Source organism: Chlamydotis macqueenii, chromosome 7 (genome assembly GCF_036417535.1).
Source record: "Chlamydotis macqueenii isolate bChlMac1 chromosome 7, bChlMac1.mat, whole genome shotgun sequence".
Lineage (NCBI taxonomy): Eukaryota > Metazoa > Chordata > Aves > Otidiformes > Otididae > Chlamydotis > Chlamydotis macqueenii.
Window position 1 is genome coordinate 32,678,764 of NC_141562.1, and position 16,205 is coordinate 32,694,968.

The following is a 16,205-nucleotide window of genomic DNA, read 5'->3' on the forward strand; positions in this document are numbered from 1 at the left end:
GTTTAAGAGATTAGAGGTCTATAGAAAAAACCAAACGTGCAATGTGATGAATGATGAAATATCTTACAGTAAAAAAAAGTTAAAAAGATGAAATACCTTACAGCAAAGCTTCAGTATACAAAATTAAAAATTTTATCATTAACTTGCTCCCAATCTGTGAACACAGTCACTTAGCTCCCACCACAGTTCATGAGAACAAGAGATGTGTTAAGTAAAAAAAAAAAAAAAAAAAAAAAAATTGTTTGGTTTTACAAACTCTGCAACACACTAAAAAGCTTAAGGAACAAAAAAAAGTATCTGAGAAATAATATTATAATATTCGGTCAGAGGTCAACTTCTTTTTTGGTGGGGTAGGGAGGAAGGTGTAAAAGCACTACATATGTAGTGATGGAGAGGGAAAGGAGAATGGAGATAGAAAAAAAACTAGATCTGAATTGGAGAACTGCAGCCTGCAAGCCCATGGGTGTGGTACCATGGCAAAACACTCCTAGTTTTCCCATTACCATGACCTCTGATTTCTAAAACTTCATCCATTTACATCAACTAGCAAGAAATCCATAGCTTAAACTCCAATTTTCAGCTACCTATTTGTGTACAATGTTACACTTAGGTAGAGACTGCCATGCACATATTACAATACATTCAGTATGAAGAAATGTCTTTTTTTTGTGAGAGAAAAAAAAAAGACAATTTGAGGAGCTAAAAAACCAAAACTATCAGTGCAGTGTTTTGTTTTTCACTTAGGAGTCTGTTAGCCTGCAACGCCAGAAGAAAATCATAATGAATAAACATGTGTATTCATCATGCACAGCTTGCCCTTCTTGATGAACTCTTGAAGTTCACAAAAATAGCCTTTGACTCACATACTTTAATACCATTGGAACAAGAGCATTGCAAGATAATTAAACCTAAGTAGTTCTACACTGCTCAGTCATATAAATACCAAAATGAGCTATAATTTAGGTATGTTCAGCAGAAGCATCATTGATTCTTTACCATTTTCATACAAGGACACATTTCTGAGTTGAAGTGGAAAGAGTATTTTGCATACAAAGCAGTCCAAGCTTAAAAAAAACCAGCGTGCGAGGATCATAACTTGTATAAGAAGATGAGAGCAGTAAAGTGTTGCTTGTAATTATTGAACGAGCTATGGCTTTATTACACAGGGAGTGAATGTGCTTGCTTCCACAGATAATATATGGGTTTTTGTAAGGGCCCTTCTCCACAGCAGCCGACAGCGCTGTGGTTCACAGCGATAAACACAGCCCTGATGGGAACAAGTGGCAAGATCACCCCTGTCCAAAAGTGGGTGGAGAGGGATGGGATGGTCCCACAGCAGCACCCTTGGCACTCCCGTGGCAGCAGGACCCTCTCAGCAGGCAGGCTGCCCTGCTGGGAGAATTACTTTTTTTTTCCAAACAGTAGTACAAAAATACAGATTTTACAAACCACTGTGCTTTCTTCAAAAAAGTGTTATACAGGTATAGAGATACAAAAAGAGACATACCTACATGAACATGAAAATGAGACTCTTTCAATGAATAACACGACACTTTGAAATGGGTATCAAACTTCTGCCTCTGCACTGTAAGTGATGCTCACTGAGCTGACATAACAGCCTTAATACAGTACGATCAATACCAACAATAGCAATACTAACAATAACCAATTAAAAATTAATCCTCACATTAGCTAAGACCTCTAGCTAGTACTTGTACTATACTAAGTATTCAAGATAAATGGCAGCAATACTCAAAGAAGGGAACTAAAGGCTACGTGAGGGGAAGGGCTGAAGCAAAGGACAGAGACTAAAAAAGCATGTCTGCACACACAGCGAGTGCACTCCTTCGGGTTTTGTACATCAGCCATACTCTCTCTCTTACACAAGGCACTGCTTTAAAGTGCTTCTGGGCAATTGATAGCCACTAGCTGTCTGCTCATTCAGCATTCTCACCTGCTATTTTTTCTTTAATAAATATGCAGAAATGTACGATAGAGAGAGAAAATGACGGACATATACTTTAAGTTCATGATCTACTTGCAAAATCTTCTGTAATGGTTGGCTAACCACTGCCATGCTAAATTTTGGATTTATGTTGTTGTTTCACAGAAATCCCATCTTTTAAAAAAAATCAATTTATTCTATTGACAATATATTTTATACTCCTGCACTCTGCATTTAGGAATAATGCTTACCTAGTAATCTGTAGGACTGCTATACACCAGCCACCAAGAAGCACACAGTAAGAAAAAAAAAACCAAAAACTAGCTTGAAGAATTCATTTCAGAAGTTGGTAAAGTTATTGTCCATTAAAACTTAAAAATATAAAATAAGAAAGAGTGCCAATTTTCAATGACAAAGATTTCTTTTCTAATTTGACACAGACAGAAGAAGGAAGAATTAGCTTGCACTTGTCCTGTTCTACAAGCTCTTTGCTGAAAAGGAGGCCTGAGATACAATCAGTCAAGACCTATACAGCATCTTTCCCTAACTGTTCCTCCTGCAGTCACAGCAACATTCCTTGCTTCTCTTCTACTGCAGCTTTAAAATATTTATTTCAGCATTTGAAGAGCGGGCTCAGCATTTCATAGTGGGCTGGAGGTCTGGCAATATCAAAAGAGATGTCTTTGCTCCACTAAATTATTTTTTGAATGTGTAGAAAAGGCTGTGTTGTGCCCAGGACACATTTCCAATGCCTTTATAGGTTTCTACTTCCAGCTGCCAAAACAAACCCAGAAATGAAGCTAATCTCTGTAAAAGTAAATTGTGTGATCTTAGCCAGAATCAGATTCTTTACTTTCTGATAAATCTAATTTATTTTCATTCCAATTATTAGACACAAGAGAATACTGCTTTAATGACCTTTTACAAAATTACTTCCTCCTCATAGTTATCTTTAAAGTTCATTAATTAATTACAATTGTTGGTTACCTCAATCGTATGTAACCAAGACTGTGGTTCCTAACATACTTCTACACATCAGTTGGCAAGAATCTGAATGCCTTTGCTCACAATGGCAGCCAAAAGTTAATTCCTAGTTATTACAAACATATTTTTAGAATACATGTTATTTCAGATTATCTTCCACTGCAGTTTTTGAAGCTTTAGCTGTTGGAAGTAGAAACGTTTATCAATCTGGCAAGAAACGTTGTTCAAAAAAAAAAAAAAGAAATCTTTGCTCAAATATTGTTTGCAAGGAATAAAAATGAGTCATAGATGTTCCCATGTTTTGGCTAAACATCCATTGTAGCCAGACTGCAGAAGTTTAATAAGATATACAAAAATATTACATATTTCCTATCTTTTCTTTCCAGCATGCCTGTAAGCTCAGGCATACCCTTGAAGAAATTTCGTTACAGACTTTTTAGGCTAGAACTGCCTCCTGCCTGGACTGTCTGCAACACAAAGAAATTTTACTCCACCTGAATCTACCCCTGTAGAAATACTCCTAGACTGGACTCGAGACTAAATCACTCTTTTTATGAATTATTTTTATTTGACTATTTGAAATGAGTTCTGATAATGCTGCTGCACTCCCTGTGTAACAGTATAGTCTGTCACATACTATTTAATGAGGAAAAAAAAAATAAAGAGGAAGACTTTTCAAAGAACTGGCAGTGTCTGGCTGCCAGGGCCCATCTGAACAGGGTCCCGAGCAGTCTGAGCCAGTTAAGTCCTGAGCTGGATGGAGCTGCGACCCGATTACCTCCAGAGGTCCCCTCCATTCTGAATTAGTCTAAAAACCAAACAGGTACCTTGTCCAGGTATCATTTAAATCTTGTTTGGAATTATATATATTTTATATATATATATATATAAAGAAGTGCTTGAAATTGAGCCAATTTTCCTGCTGAAGCCAGCTGTTTAATGTTTCTGATAGTACAACCACACACATCCTGGGAGTTTCTATAACGTATAGATAAGATACGTTAATCAGGTACTTCAAGGATTCCACACTAGCTAAATATTCACAGCTACTCTACTCATGACCTTACTACTCCTATGACTTTGTTGATAGTATTATTCTTGTCACACATCCTCCTCTGTTTATGCAGCTGAACTTATGCACATCCATCATCACACCTGGTCTTCTGCACCAAGCTAACAGTCATTATTTGCTCTCACTACTGTGCCTGCTCTCTCCTTTAATAATTAACAGATACTATGTCTCTAAGCACTGCTTACAGAACTGGTTTGGTTAAGTAATACACTTAGAACCTAAGGTATTTTCCTTACTGGAAGCTTTCAAGGAAATTCCAGCTAACAGAAGTCTCTTTCTTGAGATCCTTGTTCTTCCCCACAGACACAGCTGTTTCACTAGGACGGCTCTCGCCACAGCCCCCCTAAGCTCCCGCACTGAACACAGAGCGCAGTATTTCACTCCCAACACATCTTACTCCACTTAAGTGGAGAGGCTTCTTCAGGTCAAAACTGTGTGCCTGCCATGCAGGCACGTCATATCAGCATTAAAACAATAAAACCAACCCTACCAATCAACAAACTCACCCCTGCCTCTCCCTAACTTCCCTGTAATCTCATCAACTGGACTTCACTCCTCCCAAGGAAAGCAACAGTTCAAAGACATAAATGACTACCAACACAAATGTAGCTGCTTCACTTCAGCTATCACAAGAAATCAAGTTACCTAGATAGAAGAATATATACACCTGCACATCATTGCTACCTGTTCTTTCCCATTTTGAGCTCCTTATGGGATTAAGTCATATATATCAGCTCTAGCATGTCTTCCCCACAGTTCCCCCCTCCCAAATATTTAACACACAGGCAACTAGAGTCCTCCAAGTTTTTTTTTTTTCTCCTCCTATGTCGAATTGCAAAATGCCTTCTTTCTACATCTCAAGCCTTTTATATAAAACTACTTCTGCATCAGCCTCAGTGCACAATCTAAATTAATCGACAAGCACCCCACCTCCCTGCCACCCCATAGGAGGTAAAGTTTGACCCAGGCTTCAATAGCCTCTCAGTTAATCCTTCACTACGCCTCCCATGAACAAAAAGAAAAAAAAAAAACCTTGATGCCTGTCTGCAGATGGATCTCTGTGCCATGCACAAGACAGTGACAAAATAAATTCTATAGTTTTTTAGCTCATTTGAGAGACAAGAGAAGGAGAAGCAGCAAGCAAGCCAACACCAAAGATGGAATTTGTAATGGAACAGTTGCTCAAAGCATATGTCTACGTTTGCTTTCCAGTTCAGATGAGGTGTGTGCTCTTGAGGCTGAGCTTCCCACGGTCTCCACCTACTGTGCTTTGATTTGCATGACCAAGTGCTCCTCGAACATAACAAGTGCATTCCCTCCAGAAGAAGCTACACTGGACAACGTGCTCCTGTGGCGAACTCATGGTCAGTCCGGGAGGACAGACCAGAAGTAGACCCCAGTCAAACCTCCACAATGCGTACAGTGTGGAAGGGAAACCTCCACTTGTTCATGCAGGGGCAGCCTAAGCATCCTGCTGTCAAAATAGTTTGTGATATGCACATCCATTTTCCAAATTCTGTTTCATTTATTTATATATATACACATGCTCATAGAGGATAGCTTTATCTTTACATAAGTCCCAGATCCAAAAAACTGAGTAAAAGTAAGTTATAACCGAGTATGTACAAATACCTTTGTCACATGGTGATTTTCATGTCCCCGAAGAACATGCTTAGAAAGATTTTTGACTCCACATTTCACAGAAACACCATGCGACTAAACAGCAACTTATAATTTGAACAAGTTACAGACTTAACTAGATCACTGAAATCATATAGACTGCGTATATATCTCTACTTATTACAAATGTGCATCTGATTTGAGACCAGTGAAAATCACTGGTTTGAAGGGGAGAGAGATTACAGTGGAGGTGGACTACATGTTTGTTTGTGTTACAAAGTTATAAACACTAATGCTATGCTCACTTCACATGCAGTTCACACTGTTATGTAAAGTGATTGTATTTTTAGTTTACAAGCTGGCGTACAGCCTATTCTTACTATACTCCCACAGATGTGTGATTTACCTACCAAGGAACCTAGAAACAGATTTCTGCAATTGCTCTGAAAAACATCTTTATATTTCTTGACTCTCATATATCATTGTAACCAGTAAGCACTGGTGAACTTCAGATAAGCCAAGCCTTATTTCTCAGGGATCATTTACTGTATTTACAAGTGTCTACATTTTTTAAATGCATGGTCAATTTGTTAGCCACGAGACTTCCACTTAAATTTAACCGAAGAAGAATAACTGAAGTTTTTCATTTTTTATATACACACAAATATATAAATATTAAGTGCATGTATTTATACATACACACAACTTACACATTTATATATGAAGTGTGTATATACATATCTTTATATATTTGTTTATATGTGAAAAACTTTATGGCTGTTTTTATAATTAAAAAAAAAAATCCTTTCTGCATATCTGGCCTCAGATTTCTAAGGCCTTTTTTTAGTTTTGTTTTCTTCCATCAGCTAGGGAAAATATATAGCTTCAATTAACATCAAATGTGCGCAGACATACTTGTTCCAAACTAAGCACCCAAAAATGGAAACAGATGACATCAGTAGAGATCTGAAGGTACTGACTTTTGGTTAAAATACTTGTAAAGACATCCATAGTTCAAAGATTCTATTTATCTTACCAAAACTTTAATGGAGGCAGCCTTTTAACAGACTGCATTAAGGGAAATGCTCCATTTTCTAACGATGATTCACTGATTACTTCCGATATGTAGGTGTCCTGCGCAGAACATCAGCCTGCCATGTCTAACCTTAATACACTGGAATGACCTTTCAGTAATTTCATTTGTATGACGGGAATCGACAATGCCATTTTTGATCCCCAAGGCTTTTCCAGGGCAATTGCTATGCTGCCCACTCGCATTACTTTCTCGTTTCTATTTGCCATCATTACAGAGCATTTGGAGAACATGCACTGCACTTGCCTTACAAAATCCTTGCTTATGGGTTTTTTTTTTAATTACTGAAAGTATTTTTAAAATGCTTAGTCACCCTTAAGAAAAAGCAAGAAGAATCACTTATCCTGCACTAACAATCATCTTAATCTTTTGCCCACAAAGATTTCACTCCTGCTGTTCTAGAGACCTAGAATAGCCACAGTATCTATTGAAAGTGATAATGACCACATTAATACTCCAAACACCCTTCTCATTCACTGTTGCCTCCAGATGTTGAGCTCCACCCTGACAGACCTAAAAGTGTCTCCTGTAACACTAAGACAAACATCTGATTTCTGCTTCAGCTTGTGACTGAAGGGGGAGAAAGGAAAAGGGGGGAGAGAAAAAAAAAAGGATAGTCATTTTGAGATAATAGTCAGTTAAATAATTACAGCATTCTAGGAAGGTAAGACACATGTAACAACACTACATTACCCCGAGTCCAAGAATCTGAATTACTTAAATCATTTGACTTCATAAAAATAGCAACATTATATAGGATTCTACTCAGAATAAGGAATTCTTCCCACAAAATTAAAGGCTTTCTTTGCAGTTGCTTAGTTTTTTTGACACTTGCATCACAAAATTTAAGACTACTGGATATCAAATATTTGTAGTGTATGAAAATGAATCTCCTTCTCATTGAAGGACATCAAATACCTATATTAAAGAACTGTGAGTTCATTAGTTAAATCATCAATAAGAATAATTACTATCATACCATATATTATTAAATATTAAGAATCCTTTAAAAAAAAAATCTTCGTTATAAATTTCTTCCTGATATTTATCCTGATGATGCTTTTTGTTTAAGGTAATGTAATTTCTACATTTACACTCTCTAAATTAGCAATGAGAATCAGATTCAAGTACCTGACATTTCCTCTACTAATGAGAATGCTTATATACAAGTTATTTTGTGAAAAGCAAAACCAAGGAATCCAATGCCTTTTGCCCCTTCACACACACTACGAGAGAACACAAGCCGTGGCTCACACCGAAGTACGTTTGCGGGGAGGAGCTACCAGCTTCACCACCTTAGCACCAGAAATCTGCCAATGTTTGCCTTGGAGGTGCTCTTTGAACAAACTTGTACCTAGTAATATTTTAGACAGTTAACCAAAGTCACCTTCAAACAAATAGACAGGCAGAGCAACTGTGTAAATCAAGTGGAACTGAAAGAAAATACATTACTTTCATCAGTTTCTCACTAAATTGCAATGGACCACTATGTCTATTTAACTGACATACACATAACGTTCAGAAGGGTTGAATACCATCTCTTCTAAAAACTCATCAGAAGAGAAGGGTAACTGATGAAATCCAGACAGCAGCACCTAGAGATGGCCCCACACATCTGTAAGAAGCCTGAATTGTATAGAGAACAAGAAAAGAGACTCAAACTTCTGATTATTAAAAAAAAAAAATCAATGCAAACAGCTGCACTTATGCAACTATAAGTGTAAATCACACTTCCAAGTGTATAAGATGTCGCGGGCCAAAGCAGATGTGTAAAACCAATACAATCTTGCGCCATGTGCCCACAAGTGAGAGCAGCCCTTGCTGACCAGGAGCTCAAGATAGATAGGCCATCCACGGATAGGATACTTGGCCAGGTCCTGATTTGGTAGGGAAACATTACAACATCACTAAAATCCATACAAATGGGTACACGTGTTTCAATCCAATTATTACCTCTGTAATAGGAATGGATCCCAGTCTCTCAATCTGAAAAGAAAAAACCTAGTACATTAAGAGGAGGTTAACTTTTACAAAGGTGCTTTGAGAAAATGTATTTTAAAAGTAAACTAGAAGACTGAAAAGAAACAAACAAATGAGAATGACAACAGCTTATTTTTCCAAAGGTGGTTGTAAATATCTGTGTTTAAGCCACTGCCCTTCCACTCCAGCCATGTGTAGCAGTCACCAAATTGAGCTGCTGGCTCATCTGGCCATACAACTTTGAAACACGACTTAAAAAAATAGTTTAGAAAGTCATTGCAGAAATATCCTGAATTAGCCAGAAACCACTCTGTTTACTCTGGTCAATAAAACACTGTTATCTCTCTTACAATAGGCCATACTGTTTATACAAACAAAGTTAGCTTTCATGCATCAACCATCTATTTATTTAGCAAGATCAGCTATCACTGTAAGTCAATTTCTTTGCAAATGAGAAACACAGCTGCTGTAAAACCTACTTAAAACTCTTTCCTGTATCCAATATTTGGACATGCAGCAGAACAGGTGACAAGAGACAAGAATACAAAAAAAGTCATCAGCGCCACATCTAGTGACACACTAAAACAGTGTGCCTGTCTTGGCTTTTACAAGCATTTTTAAGGAAAAGCTATCATTTAGTGTTTACTTAACAGATTCATATTTTAAATACGAAGTTGTAGGTTAACAAGTATGACAAGAAAAGCTTACAATTACTATTCAAACTGGGTACTATCAGGAGGATATGGAAGACAGGCAACTAAAAGACTAAAAGGTAACTCAAGGAATCTGTATGACAGGTTGGTTATTACATGAATAACCTTCAAGGAAAAAAACACAGTGAAAATGGACGTTGTTTATCATCTCTGTAAAAAGCACTAAAAGAACAGCACTAATCTCTGACCAAGCCTGAAGTTTCGTATAGTTTTTGGCCTAGAACAATCACACAGAGAGGTCTTACAAAGGTGAATTCATCCAACGTGGCCATCTAAAAGGCTTGTGCCTCTTTCATTACTCTTTCTGATGAATCAGGAGGAGGTCACTACCATGCTTTCAGAGACAGTACAACCTGCAAAATATCTACTCAGAAGATCTCAACTCAGTAGACAGTATCACCAATGGCACCTGCAATATAACTCTGTTACAAAAATCTAATTGAGATTTAGACTGGAATTAAGTGGCTTCAGAACAGACCTATTTCACTATACAAGTCAAGTTATCTGGCTGCAGAAGAAATTCTCTTCTGAGTACCACGGATGAGTTCTGTTGGAAGCTCTTAAACTAAGAGTTGATGTTGGGGAAGCACAAGCACATACCGAGCATTAAGCCCTACTCATTACAGATTCTTCTCTCTCAAGTTACTTTATCCATTAATCTTCTCATCTGGTATTTTAACTGCAAAACTCAGTAAGTCAGATTCATTGCAAGCAGTCAATCGTTGCAGCACTCCAGGGGAGGCTGGGAAAGATCACAATTTCAAGTTTGGACATAAGGGAAGGGACATGTAAGGGAAGCTACAGACTTGGCTGCGCATGATGCATTTAGCACTGCCTGCTGCCAGATGCAAAAGTGTATCAAGCTCTGCTTTCTACCTGCCCCGGTGAGGGAATGCATGCCCAAGGATGCAGTACACGATGGCTTCTGGATGATTTATAAACAAGCAAGAAGTATCAGAAGGCTGTGACTAAAGCAATGACACCTGCTTCTAAACAACTATCTGAATACACATGCACTAAAAAAAACCCACAAACAAAAAAAACCCACAAAAAAATACCAAACACTGATAGCTTTTTTTAACGTTTAGATTCAATAGCCTAAGCAGTAAAGAACAGCAGTGCATTTTCACAGAAGGTCACACATTAAATCACAGAAAAGCTTTCTGAAGCCCCAAGTCAAAAAGCTTAAATGTTTAGGATGAGACCGAAAAAATCCTGCTGGCCTTCAAGTTTATTTGAAAGACGGATTATAGAATATTATGTAAGGCACAAATCTCAGAACTATTCCCCATTGTATTTACAAATATTATCAAATTTTACAAGATCATGAATTTTCATAAAAAGTGACATTTTCAAAAAGCTTCTCTTGCTTTAATCCACCTCCTTTCTTTTGATAGGATTAAATGCTGAAATGGCAGGCTGTTAAATAAGCACACTGAAATGCCAACTGTGAGGCATTTAACTCCATGTATTTACAAATTAACGTTTCACAGTTGCTTTAAATTTTGACATTATAGTTTAGTATCTTCAGGCAACTCATTTCAGAAGGTGCTGGATTTGATTTACATTATTTCTCATTTTACATTCATATGTTACAGTACTGGAATACCTTTAGGTTTCCCTTAATGCCTGATAAAGGAAATTTAGTTTTATGAAAGGCTAAAAAATATTGCTTTATAAACAGGTACCAAGTAGCCTGCCTACAGCAATTTCAAAGTTACCATTAAATTTACCTATAAAAGGCCATATCCATCAAGATAACCTCACTAAGAGAAGTGGAGATCATGGCCTAAATATATGTGTGTATGTACATGCACAAATTCAGAGTGCAGTATTGAAAGACATTGTCATTGGTCTTTCCCTTCAATTACTCCAGTGCTGACCACAATGTTCAGAATGAACTGCAGAAAATGTCAAGCAGAATTCCTCAAAAAAAAAAAAAAGTGGTGGGATGCTTATTTTAATTCTTTCTGTTATTAGGTTATTTCAGAGGGTATTTTTGTGCTCCTGAGACAAACGCTGCAAAAGAAATCCTATGGGCCATTAGATATGGTATTTTAAATGGAAAGTTTTACTTCGCAGGATATGAAATGCAGTTTCTTTATTGCTGAAGTTAGTATTTACAGAAGGGGTTTCCGAAAAAAAAAAAAATTCCTACCACCAACAAAAAAGCCCCAACACTTACTACCTTTAGGAATACACAACTGACTAGCCTACAGTACCACCTCAGACAATGTATTAGTTGAAACGAGAATTTAAAGCTGTTTCATATTTTTCTTAGATTATCTAATTTGATGATTTCAAGATCAATAATAATTCTCTTGTGCTCTTGAATTTCAATAAAAGAGAGATTTGGAATGGATACATTTTGTTTTGCAGTTAAGCATCTCTCCCTCATTACTTCACATTCATAAAACCAATAAAAAGCACAAACCATTTAGAGTTTGTACATGCTTCCCGGGTATAAGACTATCAGAAGATACCAATCTGTAATAGTTTCTACAACTTGTAGAAAACTAATTTATCTGTCAGAAAAATCAGTACCTAAAGAAAGGCAATATGACTACCAAGATATGCAGAGCAGTTCATAAAAAACAAGATTCTCATTTTGCTATGACTATACTTGTGATTCATTCTTCTCTACAGTGCTGGAACCAGAGGAACGTGCCAGTGCTTTCCACGCTCAGGACAGCCAAGCACCCATAGAGCACTCGAGGCATCGCATAGCCAAGGCAAGGGGTACTTACAGCTGCAAAGCTGCCTCAGATCTCTGTTACTAATACTTCAAAATCATTTCTTTGTGCATTCTTCTGCCACTTTGAAGGAAGGCAGACTATATTTTCTCTTTATTCACAAAGCAACTTCAATTATTTTTTCACAACACTATACATGCTATGCCGGCACGCAAAGTCAGCAGCAAGATTCTCACCAAACGCAACAAGGCCAGGCTTCCACTCCAAACAGATGTGCACAAAGGAAAAACAGAACAATTCTTTTTGTTATAGAAATCAATCTGGTATTGCTAACTTGCAGTTCAGTGGACATAGCCACTCACATTTATGACACAGTCTCCATTTAGTATCTGCAAACATATATCTAATTATTTAGACATCTCTAGTTATTTAGCCATAGAACACCCGTCTAGTAATCCAATGCTGCTAATGCTAATTACTACATCCTATCCATGCATAATTAAGTTTTACATAGCAATGCAATGATTAATGTCAATTCCAGCAGCATGTACTGCTAAATAAATATGTAAGAATGTTTACATACATCACATGGGAACATGCCAAATCTCCTCTCTGAAGTCTTACTGGTATTTCAAGATTGATTTGATAAACAGAAGCCTGAGATACCTTTGTATTATAACAGACACTTCAATAATGCTCTAGATATGTTCAATAACACAGCATCTTTTTTCAAAACCCATTTTGACACCTACTAATATTCCATAAATAATAGGATCAGATTAAAGTCTCGCCAAAATTCATTATGAAGTATTAAACCTGTCTCATCTTTTTATTACTGCTACTGACATAACAAAAAGAATGAAAACACCAGGAAGTATAGAAAGTTATGAGAATTTTCCTCAGGAGTGTTGTAGAACAGTCTGAATCAGAGGATATATTGTTATGCCTATGTGAGACTCATAAATTAGATGCTTTTAAACCAGAACATATCTTTCTACTTTTCCCTTCAACTTCATCTAACATTCTTCTGTTATTTCTGAAGTTATTTGTCCTAACAACTTCAACTCAAATAATTATTGCACATGTGAGCATTAAAGAATGATTTAATATTAGAAAGATAATAAGTACTGCGATCAGCTGCCTTGTAGTTAACATTCCGTTAGAGCTAAAAATCACAATTAAAGATACAAGTAAACTGTTTGGAAAATATCACAATGCTTTTTCTTCATAACTTCCTATTTATCTGATCACATCGTTATGGTTTCTGAGAAAAATAACTAAGTTCCAGTGCTCAGTTTGTTAGCAACACTTCTTATTTTGTTGAGTATCTTTGGCAATACTCACACCACCCAGTGAGATGTTCTAACATTCTGTAACTTAACTTGCGTATTTAACCTGTTTTCCTCAGGAAAAGAGACTTCTACAATTTCACTATATCGGTTGAATATAAGTTGAGAAGAAAAAAGTAGTTCTACAAGTTGCTAATTTTTGGTTTCTATATTCTACCATACCAAGATTTATGAAGGCACCCTGCATCACTTTAGTCCTACTGCCATCTGCTGTCACAAACACACCAGTGCTGCCGTCTGCAGAGTGTTTTTCTTCCCTCTTCTGTTGTTAAGAGTGTAAAATAATGCATTCCAATACTGCTAATCAAAATTATCTAAAAATAAGAACAAATTCATTTGCCCAGAGAAGCATAATGGTAAATCAGTGTACTGCCACCTTCATTGCTAGAACATCAACCCTCCAGATCCATGTGTGGTTTCACACACAGCTTCTCCCAACAATAGGGTCATTCACCTGAGCAAGCATTGGCAGGATCAAGTCCAGATTCCAAAACTGTCTGAGTTTTGGGGGGTTGGTTTTGTTGTTGTTTTGTTTTTATTTTGAACACTGGCAGTATTGCTTGTTTCTTGAAAATTTTGAAATATTTATTATTAGGAAAGGGTTAAGACTATAAACTGGCCAAACTACTAAGGCTGAATTGCTCCTACCTTACCCTTATGTGATCGTGCAAAGAGGCTTAAACCTTTAGATTAAAATAAACTAGAAAGAGTCAAACAAAATTAAGAACTGTTGCATAAAACAGATTAAACAAAAAGGTCTGAAAATAAATTACTCAAATCTACCTACTGCTTAGTGCTTCAATGAAGTCTAGCATCCTCTAGAGTTAGACAAACTCAGTAAATCCTCTCAGGACCAATGTAACACTTTATGCCATCACCTCAGGTGGTGCTGTGCTTCAGCAGCTTAAACTAGCTGAAGCTGCTGCCATCTTACCCTTCTTTCTCCTTTCCACCAGCACTGGAGCTATCACACAGCAAGCCAACTTAGAGAGCTGACACGCCTAACTCACAACCACGTAAACACTACTGACTGTGTTAGGAGCATGTAGAGAGAGAGAGCCAAGATAGACAACTCTGGAGAACGTAGTCCTGAGCTGCCATCGTTTTCTATGCTGTCTGGCTGCTGAACCACATTCTGCAAAAGTTCTTCTCTGGAGTCTCTCAGTCTGTGCCGCAGCTGCAGGCTCCCAGCTTTTCATTTCCCTGCTGCACTCAGAAAGCAAGTTGCCACCCAGTGTTACCGTCTCCTAAATGAGCATACGTGAACCTCTATCCTCCCTTCAAGTTTTTCATTTGACTAAGAATACAGCAGCTAAGAAAACAAAAAGAAGCTTTCTGTCTGTTGCTCAGCCATACACCCTTTTTGGCAAACATAATATACAGTAAGCTGAAAACAAGTATCACAGTGCTTGTCACAAAGAGTTTTAAAAACAATGCAAAGTGGAATTTAATTGCAGAAATTGAACAAGATGGTGAAATTCTGGATTCTTGCTGCTCTAGTGGGAAAACAACGGTGGTCTCCACACAACTCCAGTCAAATGTAACAAAGGCACATGGCTTAAGTGAGTTGCACTCAGAGAGCAGAGGATAGATGCAGGACCGTGGTTTTTTGTTCCAGTAATTTCTTTGTATTAAACCAATTGTTAACATAAAGTCTTTTTTAAGCTTCTAGATTTTTTTTTTAATAAGCACATTACTTATTGCTCAGCATAAGCCAAATTAAATTTGATTACCACCACAATATCACTCTACTGTGAAACTGAAAGGCTCCTTCATACTTTTTTCTTCATACCAGTGCCATGTAACTCTCATCCTCCCCCACAAACGCAATAAGGGGCAATTTGTAGTCTGTACGCTGCTAAGCATATGTTATCAAGCACAATAATTAGTAGAAGATTAACTTATCATACCACCAATACTACTACTTTCTATATTTGTAGACACTTGTAAATTTTTCTTTAGTAGACAGGGTAGGATTCATATGCTCTAAAAAAAAAGTTAGAAACTTATGGCAATTGCCTACATTTTCGCAAAACTCAGGAGGAAAGGAGGAAGTCAGTCACATGAGCTACCCTCTGATCACGTGTGTCTTCAGCACTCACATCAGAAGGGAGTACACTACCGGCCAGGGAAAGACAGGTGAATCTTAGTCACCATTTTCTAAACATTGCCCCACTCCAATATAACAGGACTGTAAAATATGCATATTTTACACTATTCATTTTAATGCTGATGGTCAGCTGACAATGTATTTAAACCAGGTACATTTTCAAGTACAGTTGTGGTAACTGAACATGATGTTATCCATACGTGTCAATTTGACAGTGAAATACTTCAGATTAAAAAGTAAATAACTGGTCTATTTGTCTTTTATGTTTTGGCATTTTTTTTTTTTCCTGCTATATCATCCATTTGTTTGTCTAAAGATACGCTCTTTCTAGATAACGTATTAAGAGCATAAGACATACTGCAATATGCAAAGATACATTTTTTTTACCGTTTTAATAGAACTTCTTGATTTTTCTTCCCAAACATTACTGCTCAGCTCCATTGTGCAATGAACATTTGTTTCTCTTTCATAGGATCCAAATATAAGTAACCTGAAACAGAAAAGCCTATAATAAGAATTGTAATACTATTACACATATCCCAGATACCATATTAAACTCACCATTTTTCATTTATACACTGTTATTATGAGCAATGTGTACACACAGCACAGTCCACACAGAAGAGATTAGGCACAGCCTCACAGC

The 16,205-nt window shown here is 37.1% G+C and overlaps 1 protein-coding gene across 1 annotated transcript in view; it reads right to left on the reverse strand.

Moving 5' to 3' along the window:
• Positions 1-16,205, reverse strand: part of PDZD8 (PDZ domain containing 8) — a 61,799-nt gene that overhangs the window by 21,015 nt on the left and 24,579 nt on the right. The window contains exon 3 of the mRNA XM_086752530.1: positions 15,947-16,049. Within this exon, the coding sequence (XP_086608656.1) occupies positions 15,947-16,049 (103 nt within the window). The remainder of the gene's footprint in view (positions 1-15,946; positions 16,050-16,205) is intronic.